Raw genomic sequence first — 19,633 nt, forward strand, 5'->3', positions numbered from 1 at the left:
GCGTCAGTCCAGGCTGTCTCGGTGGGGCTCTTCGCTTCGGGCCCTTCCATTAATGGCCACTTTACTCTCAATGGCGCAGGAGCTACCAAATAAGGAGAAGGAGGTACACAAGTGGCGAGCCACTTGTTGAGTATATATTGGAGTGGGCCCCTTGCACTTCTACCACAGTTTACCCTCAGGAACCAGCTCTTGGTGCTGAATTGGTGAGTAAATAGACCTGATGTTTCAGAGACGTCGGCTTGGTCACCGGAAGCCAATTACAAGACTAATAGACATGACTGGATTTGCTTACAAGATACTCAGAGGGAATACTGGCTTATTCGCAGTGAACGTCTTAAAGAATACTACTTTTGGAGGCACCTATGACACTGACACGTTTACCTAATTTCATCTCGTAAACTTAATATTTTAAATGTATCCAATTGCCGGGCTGTAAAGTTGTAGTGTAGACTGCATTGTTTTACGTTTATGAGCGTTTTGGAGAAGACAGCACTGTCATGAAGGCAGTAAAGACAATTGTGGAACAATCAATATAAATTATCTTGTTAAAAAAACTTTTCTCTGTGCGAAGAAAAAATGCAAACATTGCTCTAATGTGGATCAGGGTGTCTGACAACAGCAACTCTATTTTCTGCTCATTTACTCGCCATTTGTTCAAACAGCTGTACTCTCTGTTGACATTAGATCCCCATCCGACACCATGTGTGACGACGACGAGACTACCGCTCTTGTGTGCGACAACGGCTCCGGTCTGGTGAAGGCCGGCTTTGCTGGAGACGATGCTCCCCGCGCTGTCTTCCCCTCAATCGTTGGTCGTCCTCGCCACCAGGTAATACTCGCGAGATTTCTGTGTCGCAACAACACACTGCTTAGACTGCAAATATGAACAACGACAACAGTTGAGTTCTATGCATGCTTTTATTTAATTATTTTTTCAATTTGTTCTCTAGGGTGTGATGGTGGGCATGGGTCAGAAAGACTCCTACGTGGGTGACGAGGCCCAGAGCAAGAGGGGTATCCTCACCCTGAAGTACCCCATCGAGCACGGCATCATCACCAACTGGGATGACATGGAGAAGATCTGGCACCACACCTTCTACAACGAGCTGCGTGTGGCCCCCGAGGAGCACCCCACCCTGCTCACAGAGGCCCCACTGAACCCTAAGGCCAACAGGGAAAAGATGACACAAATCATGTTTGAGACCTTCAACGTCCCCGCCATGTATGTGGCTATACAGGCTGTGCTGTCCTTGTACGCCTCTGGTCGTACCACTGGTGAGTATCTATGAGACTGGTGTGATTTTTGTCTATTTTTATTTAGGTCCTCTTAATTATTAACTGTGACATTATTTTATCCTAATTAGGTATCGTGCTGGACTCTGGTGATGGTGTGACCCACAATGTCCCCATCTATGAGGGTTACGCTCTCCCCCACGCCATCATGCGTCTGGATCTCGCTGGTAGAGATCTGACTGACTACCTGATGAAAATCCTGACTGAGCGTGGCTACTCTTTCGTTACGACTGGTAGGTCAGACACACACAAATACTTTGTTTTACAGTCGGCAAGTAGCAATTTAATTTTCCACACATCGTAGTTTCAGTCCTCATCGATTTATCATCGAATAATTTAACTTGACAGCTGAGCGTGAGATTGTGCGGGACATCAAGGAGAAGCTGTGCTACGTCGCTCTGGACTTCGAGAATGAGATGGCCACCGCTGCCTCCTCCTCCTCCCTGGAGAAATCTTACGAGTTGCCTGACGGCCAGGTCATCACCATTGGCAACGAGCGTTTCCGCTGCCCTGAGACCCTCTTCCAGCCTTCATTCATTGGTGAGTTTTGTCAACAACAGACGGGGACACTGTATGTCAAACCTAGACGGTAATGTAAAGATATAGTGATAATAAGTGTAACGTTAACAAATGCAACAAAGTCGCTCAAAATATTAAATTAAAACGGAAGTTATTCATTTATTTACATTTTATTCACTATGACCTGAAAAGATGCAGTGTATTTGGAGCTGCCCAATTCAGCACCACTTGTACTTTGTTGAAACTGTGTGCACAGCTCAGTCTCTCTGACCTCACTCTGACCTAATTCCAACAGGTATGGAATCTGCCGGTATCCATGAGACGACCTACAACAGCATCATGAAGTGCGACATTGACATCCGCAAGGACCTGTACGCCAACAACGTTCTGTCTGGTGGTACCACCATGTACCCTGGTATTGCTGACCGTATGCAGAAGGAAATCACTGCTCTGGCCCCCAGCACCATGAAGATCAAGGTGAGCGTCGTCTGTCAGTTCAACAATGGCTAATGTGTTTTATTGTTAATGAGTATTTCTGGAAAGCAAAAACATGATACTGACTATAGCGATACCATTTATCCTCTAGATCATTGCTCCCCCTGAGCGTAAGTACTCCGTCTGGATCGGCGGCTCCATCCTGGCTTCCCTGTCCACCTTCCAGCAGATGTGGATCAGCAAGCAGGAGTACGACGAGGCTGGCCCCTCCATCGTTCACAGGAAGTGCTTCTAAACCACTCGACGCCGCTGGTCTTCACCGCTTACGAATGCCAAAAACTCGCACCATTACCTCCGTCTGTTGTTCCTCAGGCAGCCCTCCGTTGCTTGTTGTTCTTGTACAGTATGTTTACACCCAAGTGCAATTTATATGTGGTTATTTTCTGGTTCATAAATGAATTTATATGTGGATATTTATTGCTTTGTAAAATAAACAAGACCCGGGACTTGTAACACAATGTGTTTCTTTAAATGTGTTGTGCTTGAATGTGAAATCACATCAGCGCATTTCATACCTCCGGTTCTAACGGCTGAACTGAGGAAGTAACGACACCTGGAACAGAGCCCACACTCCACTGATTCAATTAGCACCAGTTCTAAAAATAGATACTTTCTAGGAGTCGGTGGAAACCAATGTGAGCATACGAAATGTAAATGAGGAGGGCACAGTTTGAATTTGGAAAATGTGGCATTACATAAAAATTGCAATTTAGCAAACAACGGAACGCATGCACTTGTGCTCAGCACGCTACAGGAGATAGTCAAACGAGTTGTTTCTATTTTTGAAAGCACTCGGGCAGCCCTGTAAAGCGATTACTCACTTTGGAGACTACTCTCACTAAGACACGTTTATCTAAGGAATTATCGCGGGTCCCCTAGACAATACGTGTTTACTTCAGGAAAAGACAGCTGTTTAGTCAGGAAAGATACTAAAGTCTGAAATATAAAAACCAAGGCTATACCGGATGGGAGATTGTTGTCTAAGCAGTCGTGGAACACCACCAGGCTCATCACGAGATGAAACCTAAATCCATACATGTATCAATAGAGAATGTTTTCAATTCAATCACACCCACAAACGGACTCTCTCGGTGTTTTCTGTGTGTTTGTGCGAGAGAGAGAGAGAGAGAGAGAGACTTTGACTTTAATCTGTCTCAGAAACCGTGCTGTCATCGGTTTGTCATGGTCTTGCGTGTGCAGCGGGTGTTGAACCTCCGTAGTGATTTGGCTTCATCACCACTAATTTTGTTACCGATTAATCTGGTGCAGTTTGGCACATTCGGAGAATAAAGAAACCGTGAAATCCTAGTGCTCTGGTTAGCTCTCCAACAACCTGTCTGCGCGTGACGCGAGGGAGGGGCGGTCTACTTAAAGCAGGATTAGCGCAAGCCAAACATTATACTGAAGTCCCCGTTCATTCAGGCTCCGCGCAAACTATCGTCCTGCACGGCAAATCGAACATAGGAGGGCTTTTTACTAATCAGCATTCAGTCTTGAGCGAACAAAAGTGCTGGGTCGTCGTGCAAGCCTCTGTTGGAAGCGCGAGAGACAAGGGGGCAGCATCCGCGCGTGATCAATGCATTCGCCAAAAACAATAAGAGCGTGTGGAGAAGAGGACGGGGAACAAGAGTAGAAATATTCATTTTGCAGGGAATTTTACAGCTTCCGAATGACAATGGGGGAATGGACCATACTAGAGCGGCTTTTAGAGGCTGCTGTGCAGCAGCACTCTACTATGATCGGAAGGTAAGAGGAAAAACTGGAAAGACGCGTAAGACACCACTATAGAAACACCTGGGCAAGCCTAGCACATAGTACACCTTCAAATACAGAGCTTTACCTTGCAGCGCCTCGAAGTAAAACACACAACCTCCAGTCTTTATGGATATTACAGTTTTTACATTTGGTGTTGCCAATCTTGTTGGATGAAGTGTATTGGTAGTTTGGGCATTTTACTATTTATAATGAGAGACTAAAGCATTTTTCAAGCATTTGAGTGCACGTTGCAAGCATTTATGAAGCATGTTGCTTACGACTGAGGTTAGAGCTGTACTTCTGAGTGCTCTCAAGATGAGGTTCTTTTCAGCACTGGACAGCTCCTATCACTGATTTATTGTTAGCGTAAGGCGTCTGTTAGATTACTTCCAGCAAAGAGTGTAAATTGTACATATGTTTTGAGATGCCATACCATATCCAAATGATGAACTGACTGTTATAATCCTTGTTTGTTCACTTTTAGGATCCTACTAACAGTAGTGGTGATCTTCCGGATTCTAATAGTCGCTATAGTGGGGGAGACGGTGTACGACGACGAGCAGTCTATGTTCGTGTGTAACACGCTACAGCCTGGCTGCAACCAGGCTTGTTATGATAAAGCATTCCCAATTTCCCACATCAGATACTGGGTGTTCCAGATCATCATGGTGTGCACCCCCAGCCTCTGTTTCATTACCTACTCCGTGCACCAGTCAGCGAAGCAGAAAGAGCGGAGGTTCTCGACTGTTTACCTTTCCCTGGACAAGGATCAGGATTCTATGAAAAGAGATGACAGTAAAAAGATCAAGAACACAATTGTGAACGGAGTACTACAGAACACGGAGAACTCAACCAAAGAATCCGAGACAGATTGTCTTGAAGTGAAGGAGATGCCTAGTTCAGCCATGAGAAATACCAAGTCTAAAATGAGACGGCAGGAAGGCATATCAAGATTCTACATCATCCAGGTCGTTTTCCGAAACGCGCTAGAGATAGGGTTTTTAGTGGGTCAATACTTCCTCTATGGATTCAATGTCCCTGCCGTGTATGAATGTGATCGATATCCCTGCATCAAAGATGTTGAGTGCTACGTTTCAAGACCAACGGAGAAGACCGTGTTTCTGGTCTTCATGTTCGCCGTCAGTGGGATATGCGTGGTTCTGAACCTCGCGGAACTCAACCACCTTGGCTGGAGGAAAATTAAAACAGCCGTGAGAGGTGTGCAGGCTAGGAGAAAGTCAATTTACGAGATCAGGAACAAAGACTTGCCGCGTATGAGCATGCCCAATTTCGGTCGCACTCAGTCGAGTGACTCCGCCTATGTGTAGCGCCCATCAGGTTGCTGGGGTCAGGCATGGTGGATAACATCTGTATTGAGACAAAGCAGAAATAATGATGTGTTGGATAGTTAATCTCACCGATTTCGTTTGAAGTGGGTGGGGTAGATCCATTTTATTTGTCTTTTATGGACAAAAAAAAACAAAAAACGAACGGACCAAACGTTTGTTTGTCATATTTATGAAAAAAGGCACTGATGCAACTTTTTGGTATGGTTTATATTTTGTAATGTCTAAGATGGAGAGCCTATGATTTACGTGTCCACCTTTGTCCACGTCATCAGCTGAACGTGGGGGTAAATACGTATTGCACTAAATATGACGAGCCAAACGTACCTGATTTATGAGAAGAAGGTATTCTTACAGTGATACCACCGGTTTTGATCATCCACTAGTGACACAAACCACTCACACCATACACGTTTTCGTGACTTCTTATTTAACGAATTTCCATTTGGTATCAAATTTACAGTAGCTTACATATATAGTAGCTTATTTTCATTCTCTATGTTTTTTGGTTGCCTGTGCTCACACCATCGACCTTAACATAAGTTTCACTCCATTGCTTTAAAGCCGAGTGGCAGAACGGTAGCTGGGAGACACACTGCACATGCTAACGTCTGTGACTTGTTAATTTTATTTTATTTTAATTTTTTTATACCAAAGCGTCCATTTTGCTTCCATTTGTGAAAAAATATGTTATGTTGTTTTTGTGTATTCAAGTGCCATATATGTACATAGATATATACATATTATATAGAGAGAATATACTATTCATCATGAAAGATACAGTCCATGAGTGAATGGCAACAGATGCTATCTTCTTTCCCTTTAATTTATATTGACATGGGTAAAACGGAAATGGTAAGCTAATATTCATATTTTATTTGTATAACTGAAGAAGCCATAATCTTTATGCGTTCTACAAGTATATCTATGAAAATTGAACTCGAAAAGAAAACAGCACAATTTAAATCTGATTAAGTATTTAGGTAAAGGGGACCGGGTGATACACCCCTGGTGCTACCATTTTCCAGAAAAAAAGAGTAATGCAAACTGTTGATGTGAAAAGAAACAGAACACAAAAAAAACATATATTAATGTCCAAAAATAAAAAGAAGTGGAATTCATGTACCCAACTTTGGTGTGGCGTGTGTTGCCTTTCATTCCACACCTGTGCTTGACAAGCTCTCTCCCTTTAGTTTGCCCAAGTCGTGTTAAGTATCACCACCTCTCCTTCCCGCACATCAGGTCATAAACCAATGACCAGACATTCTGACTCCTCAGTGCATTGCTCCTGAGCACACCCACACCTCAAAAGATAAAACACCCTCCGGCACATGCCGTCAGTCTGCAGCACCAACCCTTTTCGCATATTATTCGTCTCGCATTTCCGCCAGGAGCTTAAAAAGCTTAGATCCCCTCCTGGCTTTCTCCAGCGTCAGCAGCGGAGGGGATGAACCTGATACAGGTACAGAAAGCCGTGCCTTTCATGGCTGTCCGTGCCGCATGTAGCTGACACTGTGTTTATGACAGCACCATCCGCTGGGGGAGGTGAAGGAAGAGGAGGAGGAAGAGGAGGAGGAGGCAGAGCCCAGGGCTACATTCTCCTCTGGGGTGATCCTGTCACTTGGCCTAGGATGCATCCGCCAACCCCACCCTCTCCTCTCCACCCTTTCACTCCTCCGCACCCCCTGCTCTGCTATGTTCCCCAACCCCACCCTCGAAGGTGAGGCGACGAGCGAGGCCTGCGCCTCGGCAAGGTCAGGGACAAAAGTGCTGAAGGCTGCACCCCGCAGCCCCCCGGCAGCGTTCTAAAAACCCCACCCTCACCCACCCACCCGTCACCTCCAAACGCTTCTCCTCCCTCTCACCAACCCCACACCCTCTCCCCTCCCCTACCCTCTCGGGACACCAAGATGACTCTGCAAAGAGCAAGCAGGAGCAGAAGCGGGAGGAGGAGGAGGAAGAGAATGAGGAAGGCAGGGGGGAGACAGAGAAGAAAATCGAAGCGCACGCGCAAGAGGCCTTGACAGATCAATCTAGAATTCAGCAGGGACCTCTAGCTCCACGCTGACGCCAGGCGAGCACGACAAAGTCCACCCTGAAAGACGCACACAGAACACACACGTACTCCACCTTTTCTTTCCATCAGCCATCCCTATCTGACCTACACAGGACTACCTGTGTAAACTGCGCTGTGTAGAACTGATTTCCCAAATCAGGGACTCATGTTCACTGAAAGAGGCAGTTACTCTACTGAATAAAGTATTTGACCAGGACACAATGAGAAGATTGAGCCTATACAAACATACAAACTATCTTTTGGGTTTTCAGGTCATGACCGTTATGGCTCACTTTTCTAAGGCTTTCAGCAGTTTCAACAGCCTTGAGTATAAAAGTCTTCAAAGGACATGTAAAACTGATGTTACATTAATAAACTATTCAATGCCCCACGTGGCTGCCTATAATGCTCCAGATACATTATGGATCATATATATTTACTGCAGAAAGCCCACTTTTCTCTTTTTCTTACTCTTTTGTGCCCTCATCTCTCTCTTGTCTCCCTCCCTCCCTCACTCTCTCTCTCTCTTTCTCTGTCTCTCTCTACCTCCCTCATTCTCTCTCTCTCTCTATCTCTCTGAGCAAAGAGAAGGCAGTTATACATATATACATACATTTACACTCATCATAAATATTCATGCTACACATGCTGTGGGCTGGCTGAAGGCCAGTGAGTTGTCTCTCAAGTCGCCCTCACAAATATTTGATGCATCGCTTTTGAACAGAACCCAGCATCCTAGTAGCCCTTCATGTACACTATAAGGCATAAAGCATTAGCCACACCTGATGGCTAAATGCTGTATTTTCATGCTGTTGATTGGAACCATTAACATAAGACTTGAATGTTGATTAACACATTAAGGTTTTCGTGGTTTTTGGCTTTTGATTAATGTATCCAAATGCTCCTGAGTTTATTTATAGTCTCTGGTCTCTCGCTCTCCACTGGAACAACATACAACTGTCTTGAGAGCTTTTTGTATAATTGAGTGCTTGACTGGCATGTATTTATTTTTTCAAGCATGGACTAGAACAGCATCAAAGAGGATGTTAAAAGCCCCTTTCCCCTGCATGCAGCTCTGTGCGTCTATTCTCCTGGAGCTCAATATGACTGTATTGTGTCTCTGTATGTGTGCCTGGGTGTGTGTCTGTGTGTGTGTGTGTCTGAGTGTGTGTGTGTGTCTGTGTGTGTGTGTGTGTCTGTGTGTGTGTGTGTGTCTCTGTGTGTGTGTGTGTGTCTCTGTGTGTGTGTGTGTGTGTGTGTCTGTGTGTGTATGCGTGTGTGTGTGTGTGTAGGGGGGCTTTACTATGGTATGGCAGATTAAGGAATCAAAGCACCCGGCGGTGGATGGGAGAGACGTGGGCCCCAGCTCTCAATCCCACACGGCTTTGTCCTCCATCCTCCGACAAACCTGCAACACAATGACAATGTGAGGAACTTCAAAACGATCAAAATACCTCTATGGTACGTGTCATTTATTTGATGAAATATGTTTCCTTGAGGGGTTTTGCAGTAGAGCTCAGGTATTTGAGACACTGGCCATATAGAGGGAAGTATACAAACATCACATTGACATATTTTGTGTTCTTTAAGCTCAACTGGTACAATACGGTGGCAATAACAACACTGTCATGGATTTAAAACACAAATGCATATGCATATGCTAACAGTATTGTCAGTCACTTTGGACTAAAGCATCTTGTAAATATCATGTAAAATATATTTGCTGGATACAGACTGTGAGGTCCTCTTCGGCACCTCGAGTCATCTCCGTACAAAGATTAGCGTGGTGACAAGCAAAAGGAGCAATAAGTGGTGTTCACCACACGGGCATCGTGCCTGCGGGAGTCCTCAGTGCCAGCTGGGCACCATGCCCAGGAGATTTCAGGGGTTTCGAGGTCGGAGGGACCCACTGTGACGCAGATTTATAGCTGGAGCAGCAACAAAATTACAACTCATGGCTTCCTGTAATACTGTGGGTGATAACACTGGACCACGCCCAGCGCTCTAAGGGAACCACACGCATATGGATCGCCAGTATCACTGCCAGGCATCAGTCAGGGAAAATTCTCCTCAGGTGAACAGAATCAGAATATATTGGACAGAACTAGGCTGCAAACCTCAGCAACCACAGGTCTCCTTGTCAGCATTTTACAAGTGCTTTCAGTTTTACAATGCTATATTTGCTAAAATTGGTATATTTTGATCTACAGTTACATGTCCAAGAACTCATCTCTTAACAGTGTGTGTTAGGGAGGGCTTCACACAAACACACTGCAGAGCGCACTCCCTGTGAAAGCCTGGAATTACCTCAACGCTCGCTCATTGTTAGTGTCAGTTTCAGTGACATCTGTTATTCTACAACTGAGTGTCCCAGCGCACCTTCAGCAGGTGCCAGCCCTGGCTAGCAATGGCTAATTAAAAGCCTATAAAGCTCATGTGAGCCAAGAGCCTGAGCTTGAATCACCTGCCAGTGGACTCCTACTCCTGCCTTCTCTGCCAGCACCCCCTGCGGGATTAGGAAGCCCTGCTGGGTGGAGAGGCCCCCCCCATGGGGTTCATTCTTTTCCTCCTCCGTTGGTTTTTCAAGAGCTGAGGGCTCTGTTTGAAGTGTAGCCTCAAAAGGCAGCAGCCATTTGCCACACTGCCGAGGCTTAATCTGTGTTGTGAGTCCTATCATTAGCATTAGCTTTTTTTTCATAGCGGCAAGCAGTAGCAACATCAAAAGGTGTTGATGAGAATGGCAGAAAAGCTTTGGGCTCCATCAGCTCAAACAGCTCAACAATTGTTATGCAATGCCTTTTCCCCTTACTTGTGTGCTTACGAAATGTGAGATATAGCACTTAAGTGCATGTCTTATGAGGTAAATGTGAGAGCCTGCACTGATGCTGGATTTACAGACATAATCTGCCTAGCTAATCTAGCCCAGCATCCATCCCGATTCTCCTACTCCTAAGGTCATCAGTAACTCATCAGGGTAATTGCCTTGTAGTGAGTCATTGCCTAATTTAGAGAGAGGCCATTAGGGCATTTTGGATCACACTAAAAATCTGTTTCGTGGTTAGGTTCCATTGCTAGGGGAGAAAAGTTATAACAGCTAAATTTAGAAGCAGTGTATCCAAGAGACAAGGAAACATGCTGAGGTCTACAGGGATGGGAATAAAGCAGAGAAAGGCACAGAGAGAGAGAGAGAGGAGACTGAGAGATTGACACTGAGCATGTGCATTGACACTTTTGCCCCCTAAGAATCTTGGCGTTTCAGAATTCTGAGAGCAGTGCAGTGCAGTTTAGATATCTGAAGCCAATGTGGACGCGAAGAACAGGTGTGATCCTAGCGGGCGGGAAGTTGCTAATGAATAGCTACCTCCACTGTATCTGTCAAAACGTGTCCTTACGAGTTGCGAGCGTTGCTGGTGGGACAAAAAAAAAAAAGCCCAGCGTTGTTCCATCTGCACAAAGGACTCCAAACAGCATGCGACTGCGGAGAAGAAGCGTAATTTTCTCCTTCTGGTTGGCCCAGTACCTGTCACATATGTCAAGATCATTTGCTGCTGTTTTTTTCTCACCTTTAACACATGCTGTGGCAAAGAACCACATTGCGTCTTGACAAAATAGGTCCTTGTGTTGTAGCTTTATAGGTGAGAGGAATGGTTTTTTTCCGCCACCGCCCCCCCTCAATTGGGGCACTCTGCTATTTTGAGAGAAATGTTTGTCTTTGAAGCCCATCAGCATGAAAAGACATAATTGTATATTAACAGAACAAGCTTTGTCTTTGTTCCATTACACAACATCATTAGCCTTATCACGGAGCTGGGTCAGAGTCTTTTAAATGCACTGATGCAGAAAAAAAGACCTGGACTGATGAAACAGAAACATTTCTCACTTCAATTGAAACTGTTCATTTTCTGCTACATTGCTCTCAATAAAGATCAATAACAGAATTGATGTACATTCATGTGCTCTCTCTCTCTCTCTCTAAATCCATAACTAATGCCCAGCATGTTAAGCATCCAATTTAAGGAGCCTATAGAGCCACACCAGGGCTCCATTTTGCCCCGGTGACAGATGATGGCTGGCTGGCACAGATTGCTCGTGCCCCTAGTTTGGCATGGACACACTGGCCACTTCCTCTTCCCAGTGACATTTCCACGGCAGTAATTCCCTGAGCTGGGAGCAATAGGCAGGCAGGCCCAGGCTATCCTGGAACAGCTGTGCATTCTTGTCCTGTCATTCACCCCCCATTTCCTGTGTAATCCCTGCCACATGCCACTATAGTGCATCTGATCACACGACTCCCTACTTTATCTCTGTGTCTCATAGTATGCGTGTGTACATGCTTGGGGGGTGGGATTGGATATATGCAAATACTGTATGTGTGTATGTATATACTGTGAATCCGTAATATTTTTGTTCCACCTCATACACACACCAGTATGTATGTACAGTATGCTTGTATGTAGATATATACTGTATATATACTATATGTATGTGTGTGTGTGTATTTGTGCGTATGTGTGTAAGTGTGTTACATACATGGGATATTTTTTCCTCCTCATGCTCCTAGGTGCTGTAACAGTGGCTCCTATTAGCAGTAGCATCCTCATCCCTGTCCTTCTCTATGTCTAGCCCTTTCGTTTAGAGCCCTCCTTAACACTGCCACAGCCTGAAGTCTGAGTAAATCTCTCCCATGGTCACCCCCCACCCCCCAACACACACACACAGCACCCCACAATCTCCACTCCCTTGGGTCCCTACACTTTGCTTACTGTCAGAGCTGCCACAAATATAGTTGCAGTCTCTGGGCCGCGGGTCGGGCAGCTCTTGCGTCCCCGCTGCGCAGCTTGATAGATTCGTCCCTGAGGCTGAATGAAGATTGATCTCCACTGTGCAGGGATGGAGGGATGGAGGGGCCGCCCGCTCCGGCCTCGGTGTCGGGGGAGAGAGAGAGAGAGAGAGAGAGAGAGAGAGCACCTGGTGTCTGATTTCCTCACCGGTGTCTTATTACCTGGCCGCTGTGGCTTTCACGACCTCTCATTGCTCACACCCACACGCAACCACTGTGTGGTGTGTGTTGGTAGGTGTATGTGCACATCCTCTGACACACATCACACATACCCTCAGACACACACACACACACACTGATGTGCAAACATACCAACACAGTAAGCACACAATTTTACACAAATTAAAATAAGTGTGCACACATGCACACATGGTGCACACACTGATCCTCATACAAGCATGTGTATATGATTTAATACAAAGCCACACACACACACACACACACACACACACACACACACACACACACACACACACCACTGACCAGCAAAGACACCCACATCAAAAAGAAACATGCAGATAACAGAAACTACAACCTTCATGCCCCTCACCTCCATTTCATACACAGAGGATGTACACAGGTCGTGCACATGTCGTACACAGGAAGTACGGGGGGCTGTATTGATGATGGGGAATATTACCGTAATACTTCCCAGCAGCCTATTTATAGCCATGGGTATCTGATAACAGTAGGAAATTAAAATGTAAGCAGCCCTTTAGTCACTGGTGTTGTTACAGGCAAATTACACAATTACATTATCTCTTTATCCATCTCCCCAAGCACAAAACACACACACATACACACACACACACGTACATTAGCAGGACAGTAGTCTGGTCACATGAGGACAGGTAGTTCCCTGTACAGAGCCAAGAAAAGATCAGGCACATGCTAATCTCCATTGGGCTCCACATGTAAGTGGATTATTAATTACTGCGTCACCACGCTGCAGAGGTCTCTCACACTCTCTCACACATATTAGGACACTGCATCATAAACAAACAAACGTGCTACTCATTTGGAGACATGTGAATGTATGTGTGTGCAGAAGACAAAACAAAATGTATAGGCAACACACACAGACACACACATAATTCTTCTCTGTGTCCATACGTATTGTCACACAGTAAGCAGAGTTGATGAGAGATGGGCACAGTAATAACTAAATCCCTGGATAATGAACATGATTATGTTAGGTCACTGTTTCCTCAGTGACGCCTGGCTTTGTGAACACGCTGTGTGCTTTTGCGTCATGCATGCTTTGCATGCGTTATGCATGTTTTACACTGTCCATACTGTATACATGGGAGTGTCTGCATGTTTTACACTGTACATACTGTATACATGTGAGTGTCTGTGTGTGTGTGTGTGTGTGTAAGTGTTTGTGTTTCAGTGTGTTTGTGCACCTCTGGGTGTGCTACATCATTTATTTGTTTGTTTGTGCATGTGTGTGTGTGTATGAGTGTGTGTTATTATGTTATATGTTGTATGTACTACATGTGTGCTCCTATACAGTGTATATATTATCTCTTTACAGTCTCGCAGTGGGGCGTTGGCATCTCAACTGCTCCTCTCAAGTGCCTGGATCATAGAAGCCGAGTGGAGGGCTAAAGAAGTCACACTTTATCACCTTTATTGGGTCATATATTTCCCACACACCCCTGGGGCTGGTGACGGAAAAGCACATTTTTTATACCCCATTTGTGCTCGTTGGCGTGGTAATCTCTATGGTGAGAGATGCTACTTTTGCTATGTCTTTTCCGCTCTGAGGACCAACATCATAAGAAAATAAATATAAAATAAATACGGTTATTAAAACATTTAAATTAGCGTATGATGTCCGCCATTTTCAACAAAGCATTCCTTTTTCACACCAGCGTGCAGCGTGGGCATGACCACGGCTGGTTCGACCTGGGCTGTCCAGTGTGTGAGTTATGGCCTGAAGGCCACTTGGGCCAAGATTTATGGGTGATTTCCAAGGCCCCTTCACTATACAGCTCTGATGAGAATGAGCAATCAATAAGATAATGGTGGCCAAAATAGTAGACAGGCGGAATTTATTTTATTGGGGAGCGCCGTAACTCCTGCCGCGCTTGAACGTGACATACTGTAACGTCACTGACCTTCACTGGTACACCGCTACTGTATAACAGAATCCTTCCACAAAAAATTTCAAAATTAAAGTGCCCTGCGTAGGTAAGCACATCAGGTACTGTAAAGACAATGAGGTCAAAATGAATATGCAGTGACAGTAAGGCTGCCGTGACAACACATTCCAATTGGACTGATGAATCTCTGGAATGTTGACAGGAGCCGTACAGGAGCTCATGCATAATGGCACAGGAATGTCAGATGCGATAAAGTGTTCTAATGTAGTGCACTTAGCAGGGTAGTAGCCTATGTCAGGCCAGTCTAAAAAAGCTAGAATTAGGTTAAAGCTTCTCCACACATTGTGTCTCTCACTTATGGTAGCTGGTTAGGTTAGGCTAGGCTAGGTCTACTTTAGCTCTAGCATTTACACTGACTTAATACTACCTTTGATGAGCTTAGAGGATTACATGCAGGCATATATAAGGACTATGGCATACGTGGTATGAATGCGTATACTATTAGTTTGCTCTAAAATGTATATTTGCATGTGTGTTTGAAGACAGGCTTTCATTAAATGAAGACAAGCTCTTACACAGGTATTCTTGGAAAGATAGAGCCTTCAGATTATCTAGTACAGTGACAATGAAACATAATGTCACTGTCAAACAACTATGACCCCCTTAATGACTTACGAGCTGGTCACTAATCCAGATTTAGAGGGTTAACACTGGCAGAGATTGTCTGGCTAGGGTTGTCTGTCTCAGCAAGAGGGGCAACAAGTTCTTATGGACACATTCCTCTGATTATACCAGACTTCCTCAGGGTCACTGTAATGTAGATGGATAAACAAACCTAAAGCCTCACACACTGTTGTCCCATATTGACCTATGGTAGTTCCTCTGATTTTCTTTCTTTCTTTTTCTCTCTCCAGTCCTTCTTTTTTCTCTTCCATGAAATAAGGCCATTGACATATTTTGCCGTCTCCCCTTCCCTCTGCCTGATACTGCACTTAAGGCGGATAGAGCAGGTCCATACCCCCACCCTAGTTGCTGGAGGAATGCTGGATCAGCTGGGAAAGATAAAAAGATAAAAGCTGGAGGGGTAAAAGGGGGTGGGGTGGGGGGCGGTGGGAGAATGTGAAAAGAAAAGTACATGGAGAGAGAACTCCTCTCGGAACAGAATTCCAACTGCAGACCCCCTGACAAAGACACACACAACTATGCTGTACGTCCACTCAACCTATTACAACACACTACACCCCACTGATGCCTCTTAAGGCTCTGGCTGTTCTCTTTCCTCTGTCATTATTGTCCTGTGTACTCCTCTTCTCTTCTCTCCTCTCCTCTCCTCCTCTCCTCTCCTCCGCTCCCTGGGGTGAGATCAGAGGGAGGGAGCCAGGCAGCTCATCTTACCTGAATCCTGCATTCATCCTCTTAGGCAGAGACAAGGTGTCTGGGGTGACCACGGCTCTCTTCAGGATCCCCCGCGGTGCCCGACTCACAGCGAGGACATCAGGGTAATGGGAGCTGGATTAATGGCATTGAGCTGTCGGGTCTTTGATACATGGAAGCACTAATCACTTACAGCCCAGCTGGGTAGCAACAGTGCACATACTGTTTAGTGGCATAGTACATGCTATCTAGTTATGGACAGAACTGTTGTCTTTAATACCAAACAAAACTTTACACTGAAGGAAATGTGGCCCCCTGGAACTTGATTTTTGATGTTCCTATCCATCCTTCAGAGTTTTTTTGTGAAGTCATGACCATGTCAACAGCTAAGGGAACCCAAACTCAGCGTTCATCTTTACTAGCAAGCAAAAATCGTACCCTGAAGCAAAGCTGGTTGTCTGCAATGACACGGCTGTGAAGCTCAGATGCTGTATGTCCTCCAAAAGGTTTAGAGCAAGGTCATTGTCGTTTCCAAAACATGACAACCTCCCGGTTCAGCTTTTACTTATGGTGCAAGCAAAACAATCACACCAAAGAGAATGTTGTTGGGGGTCACATCTTGGCATCTGACGTGGCTGCATGCGTGACGCAGGGTCTGTCCTCACCCACCGCCGTCCGAACGAACGTCCGCGCCCATGTGCCGTGCCTCATCCCCCAGACCCGACCTGCTGACGCGCAGAGCTTTTGAGGGGCAGCGGTGTGACGGGGCATCCTGTCACCGCGACAAATATCCGCTCTGACATCCTATAGTTTAATGTGCTGACACCTGAGTGTGCCCGACGCCGTTACCCACGATGCACCGGGATGGACAGTGAGGGCCTGTCAAGCTGGCGTCAGTCACAGAGCGAAAGAGAGAGAGAGAGAGAGAGGCCAGGAACATGATGATGTGCGCAGAGTGAGCAGAGTGTACCTCTCTGTTGTCTCTGGAGACTAGCGCTGACTGATTCATCTTTTTACTTGTCAACTTGTGATTATTCACTCTGTGCACCTTTGCCTGAATGAAACATGGATACACTAGTATTTTCTCTGTCAAAACATTCTGAACATAGGTAGCTATGAAGAACTACTCAGGCATCCAAATGGGTCCTTGTAGAAATGAACTTAGGAGACCCATTTTATACTAAGAATATTTCACTGACAGCAGTACAATTCTATTGAATAGAAATGAGCTTTAGAGTGGGTTCCAAAAGTATTCTGAAAATCAGCGGGTTCAAAGTACTACAGCCATTAACGGTTAATCTTTTCATTCATGAATTATGACTAAAATGATCCAGATTTTTTAAAGAATGCAACAGAGAAGTAAACAGAAGGCTATGAATCCACAACTGGCAAAAAGGGAGGTCATGTCTTTTTAAGCTGATGTTGAATAGAAATACGATATGTCTGTGTATGCATGTGTAAAGGTTGAATTTAATGGAATACTGTGATATTCTGTGTTACTGTTGTTAATTTGTTTGTTTATTGTCTGTTTAATTGTAATATAAACTAATTTAAATCATCTTTGAACAAATACAATAGATATAATAGCAGACTACACAAGGAAGACTTAATACAGTCCACTTAATGAGTCCACTGTTGCATGACGTCCACATACATGGACAGTTGGTTTTTGAAGTATAAAGCCTACATTTTACTTTCACTTTACTACATTTGTTTACCTGAGTTGACCTCTTTGAATGGAAGTTTTTGACAGATTTTGACAGGCTACCACTATCTGCCATCTTGGATTGAGAGTGTCAGCAATCAAATATTTTTTGGAACAGAAGACAGTGCTAGTGTTGCAACATTGCTATAGATCTACTGACACCTACTGACTTCATCATGATAAACTAACCCAAAATGGAGTTAAATGTGGACACCATGCATGAAAGGGTTAAAGGACCATTTCACCATTTTCCACAGTCATTTCTTAGCCCTTTAAATTCAGCACCTGGTTCTGTGGTGCAGAAGCTTGAAAGCCTGCTGCTGTCTGAGCCTCAGCATGGTTCCTGGGCTGAGGTTTCAGGGCATGCTTTGACTCCAGCAGGAGGGAGGTAGGGAGGGAGGGAAGATGCCTCCGTCCTTTCATCCATGAGCACGCTGGAAGGAAGGTGTGGATGTCTAATTATGCTTTCACCCAACCTGTGAATAGATTCTGTTTGTCTCATTCTTTTACACCCCCCCCCCGCTCTCTTCCTCTCTCTCTATCTTCCTCCCCTTCTTTCTCTCTCTCTCCCCCTCTCTCGTTTTCTCTCTCACTCTCTCTCTTTCTCTCTCACTCTCACTTTCTGTCCATTTTATCTCCACTTCCTCTCTAGATTTTAGCTTTTGTTTACCTCATCCTCTGACACTCTCTCTTTCTCTCTCTCTCTCTCCCCCCATTTCTCTTTTTCTCTCCACACACTATTTGTCATTTCTCGCTCTTTTTCATGCTTTCGCACTTCTTGTTCATTCCTCTGTTCTCGCTCCAGACTCTTTTATTTCACTTTTATTTCCCTATCCCTGCCTCTCTATCCTTCTCCCTCTCTCTCCCTGCCTCTCTATTCCTCTCTCTCTCCCTTTCCCTCTCTTCCTGTCTCTCTCTCTCTCCCTGCCTCTCTACCTCTCTCTCCCTCTCTCTCTCCCTCTCTCTGTCTCTCTCAGATAAAAAGCAGCCCTGCATTTAGCCCCATGAGTATGGCATGGCAGCGGCGTTGGCGTTGGCGTTGGCAGAGAGAGATGAGCTCTGCCTGCGGGCTAACACACACACGCCTGGCATGCAGACACACGAGCCACAAGCCCTCCGGCCCTCGCAAGGCTCACTTTACAGCGCGCCAGCCAGCCAGCAGACGTCTTCTTCGTGATGAGTCTGAATAGTCAAGGAGCTGTTATTCAGACTCCTGCTCAAGAGGTTCCTTTTAAGTGCATGGAGTCCCACTCATCTGTGCTGTTCAGCTAACACAGTAAGCAAGCGTCTTGTTGGCTCGCCCTCTGAGCAACACAGATGGAGGAGGCCAGCTTTTGAAGATGCTTGATCAACAGTAGCGGTACACATATGCCGCTTTGCCGCTTTGCAGACTGTTTTCTTTACTCTTTTCTTCTACTGAGTGCAAATGAACTGTGAGATTTCATAAAAGAACCTTTTGCCACATATTTTCTGTTTTGGGCATACTGGAGATTCTTTTTCATGCATATTTTACTGTGCACGTGTCTAGTGTGCTTTGAACATGTTTGTTCATGACACAAAGTATGTTGCTAGGCTAGAACATACCACTGAACCAACTGCACCGTTTCCACTGCGCCCTTACATATGTTAGGTACAGTACGGGTGGCGGAACAGTAAACAGGGAGAAAATCTCTCCAGTCTTGTCCTCTAATATCCACTCCAAGCTGATTTAGTCATATCAGAATATTTTGCTCCACTTTCATCCCATTTTCCCTCTCTCTCTCTCTCTCTCTCTCTCTCTCTCTCTCTCTGCATGTGAGTCCATTAGGAGTGTTTGGGCTTTGTCGTTATTTAAAATCGAGTGCATTATTCCAGCGCGGCTTTTTAATCATCTCGGGCCCAGAATGGGTGGATTATGAGATTTGTGGCCTCTTCTTCCGCCCTATTGTTTTGCAGGTGAAGTAGGCCAGTGGTTTGGGGACGGGTCTACGGGACGGGGCAAAAAAAAATAAAGAGAAAAAAAAAACTGAAAAAACACCCTCCTGCCTCAGATGAACCCAGGGTCCTACCCACAATGCACTACCACCAGCACTTTGTCCCTCCTGTGGGAGCCTGAAGCCCAGGCATCGTGCATTGTAAGGACGAGTTCCCCCTCTCTTCATC

General features: G+C 45.3%; 2 protein-coding genes across 2 annotated transcripts; both read left to right on the forward strand.

Annotated features, from left to right (window-relative positions):
* The first annotated feature begins 161 nt into the window (after positions 1-161).
* actc2 (actin, alpha, cardiac muscle 2) lies at positions 162-2,718 on the forward strand. Its single transcript, XM_012819298.3, has 6 exons — positions 162-829; positions 951-1,275; positions 1,365-1,526; positions 1,642-1,833; positions 2,108-2,289; positions 2,399-2,718. The coding sequence occupies exons 1-6, from the start codon at positions 701-703 to the stop codon at positions 2,540-2,542; spliced, it is 1,134 nt and encodes a 377-aa protein (XP_012674752.1). The 5' UTR covers positions 162-700; the 3' UTR covers positions 2,543-2,718.
* Positions 2,719-3,731: 1,013 nt separating this feature from the next.
* On the forward strand, positions 3,732-6,538 carry gjd2b (gap junction protein delta 2b). Its single transcript, XM_012819299.3, has 2 exons — positions 3,732-4,053; positions 4,547-6,538. The coding sequence occupies exons 1-2, from the start codon at positions 3,977-3,979 to the stop codon at positions 5,388-5,390; spliced, it is 921 nt and encodes a 306-aa protein (XP_012674753.2). The 5' UTR covers positions 3,732-3,976; the 3' UTR covers positions 5,391-6,538.
* The last annotated feature ends 13,095 nt before the right edge of the window (positions 6,539-19,633 follow it).

The sequence above is a fragment of the Clupea harengus genome, chromosome 15, assembly GCF_900700415.2.
Source record: "Clupea harengus chromosome 15, Ch_v2.0.2, whole genome shotgun sequence".
Taxonomy (NCBI): Eukaryota; Metazoa; Chordata; class Actinopteri; order Clupeiformes; family Clupeidae; genus Clupea; species Clupea harengus.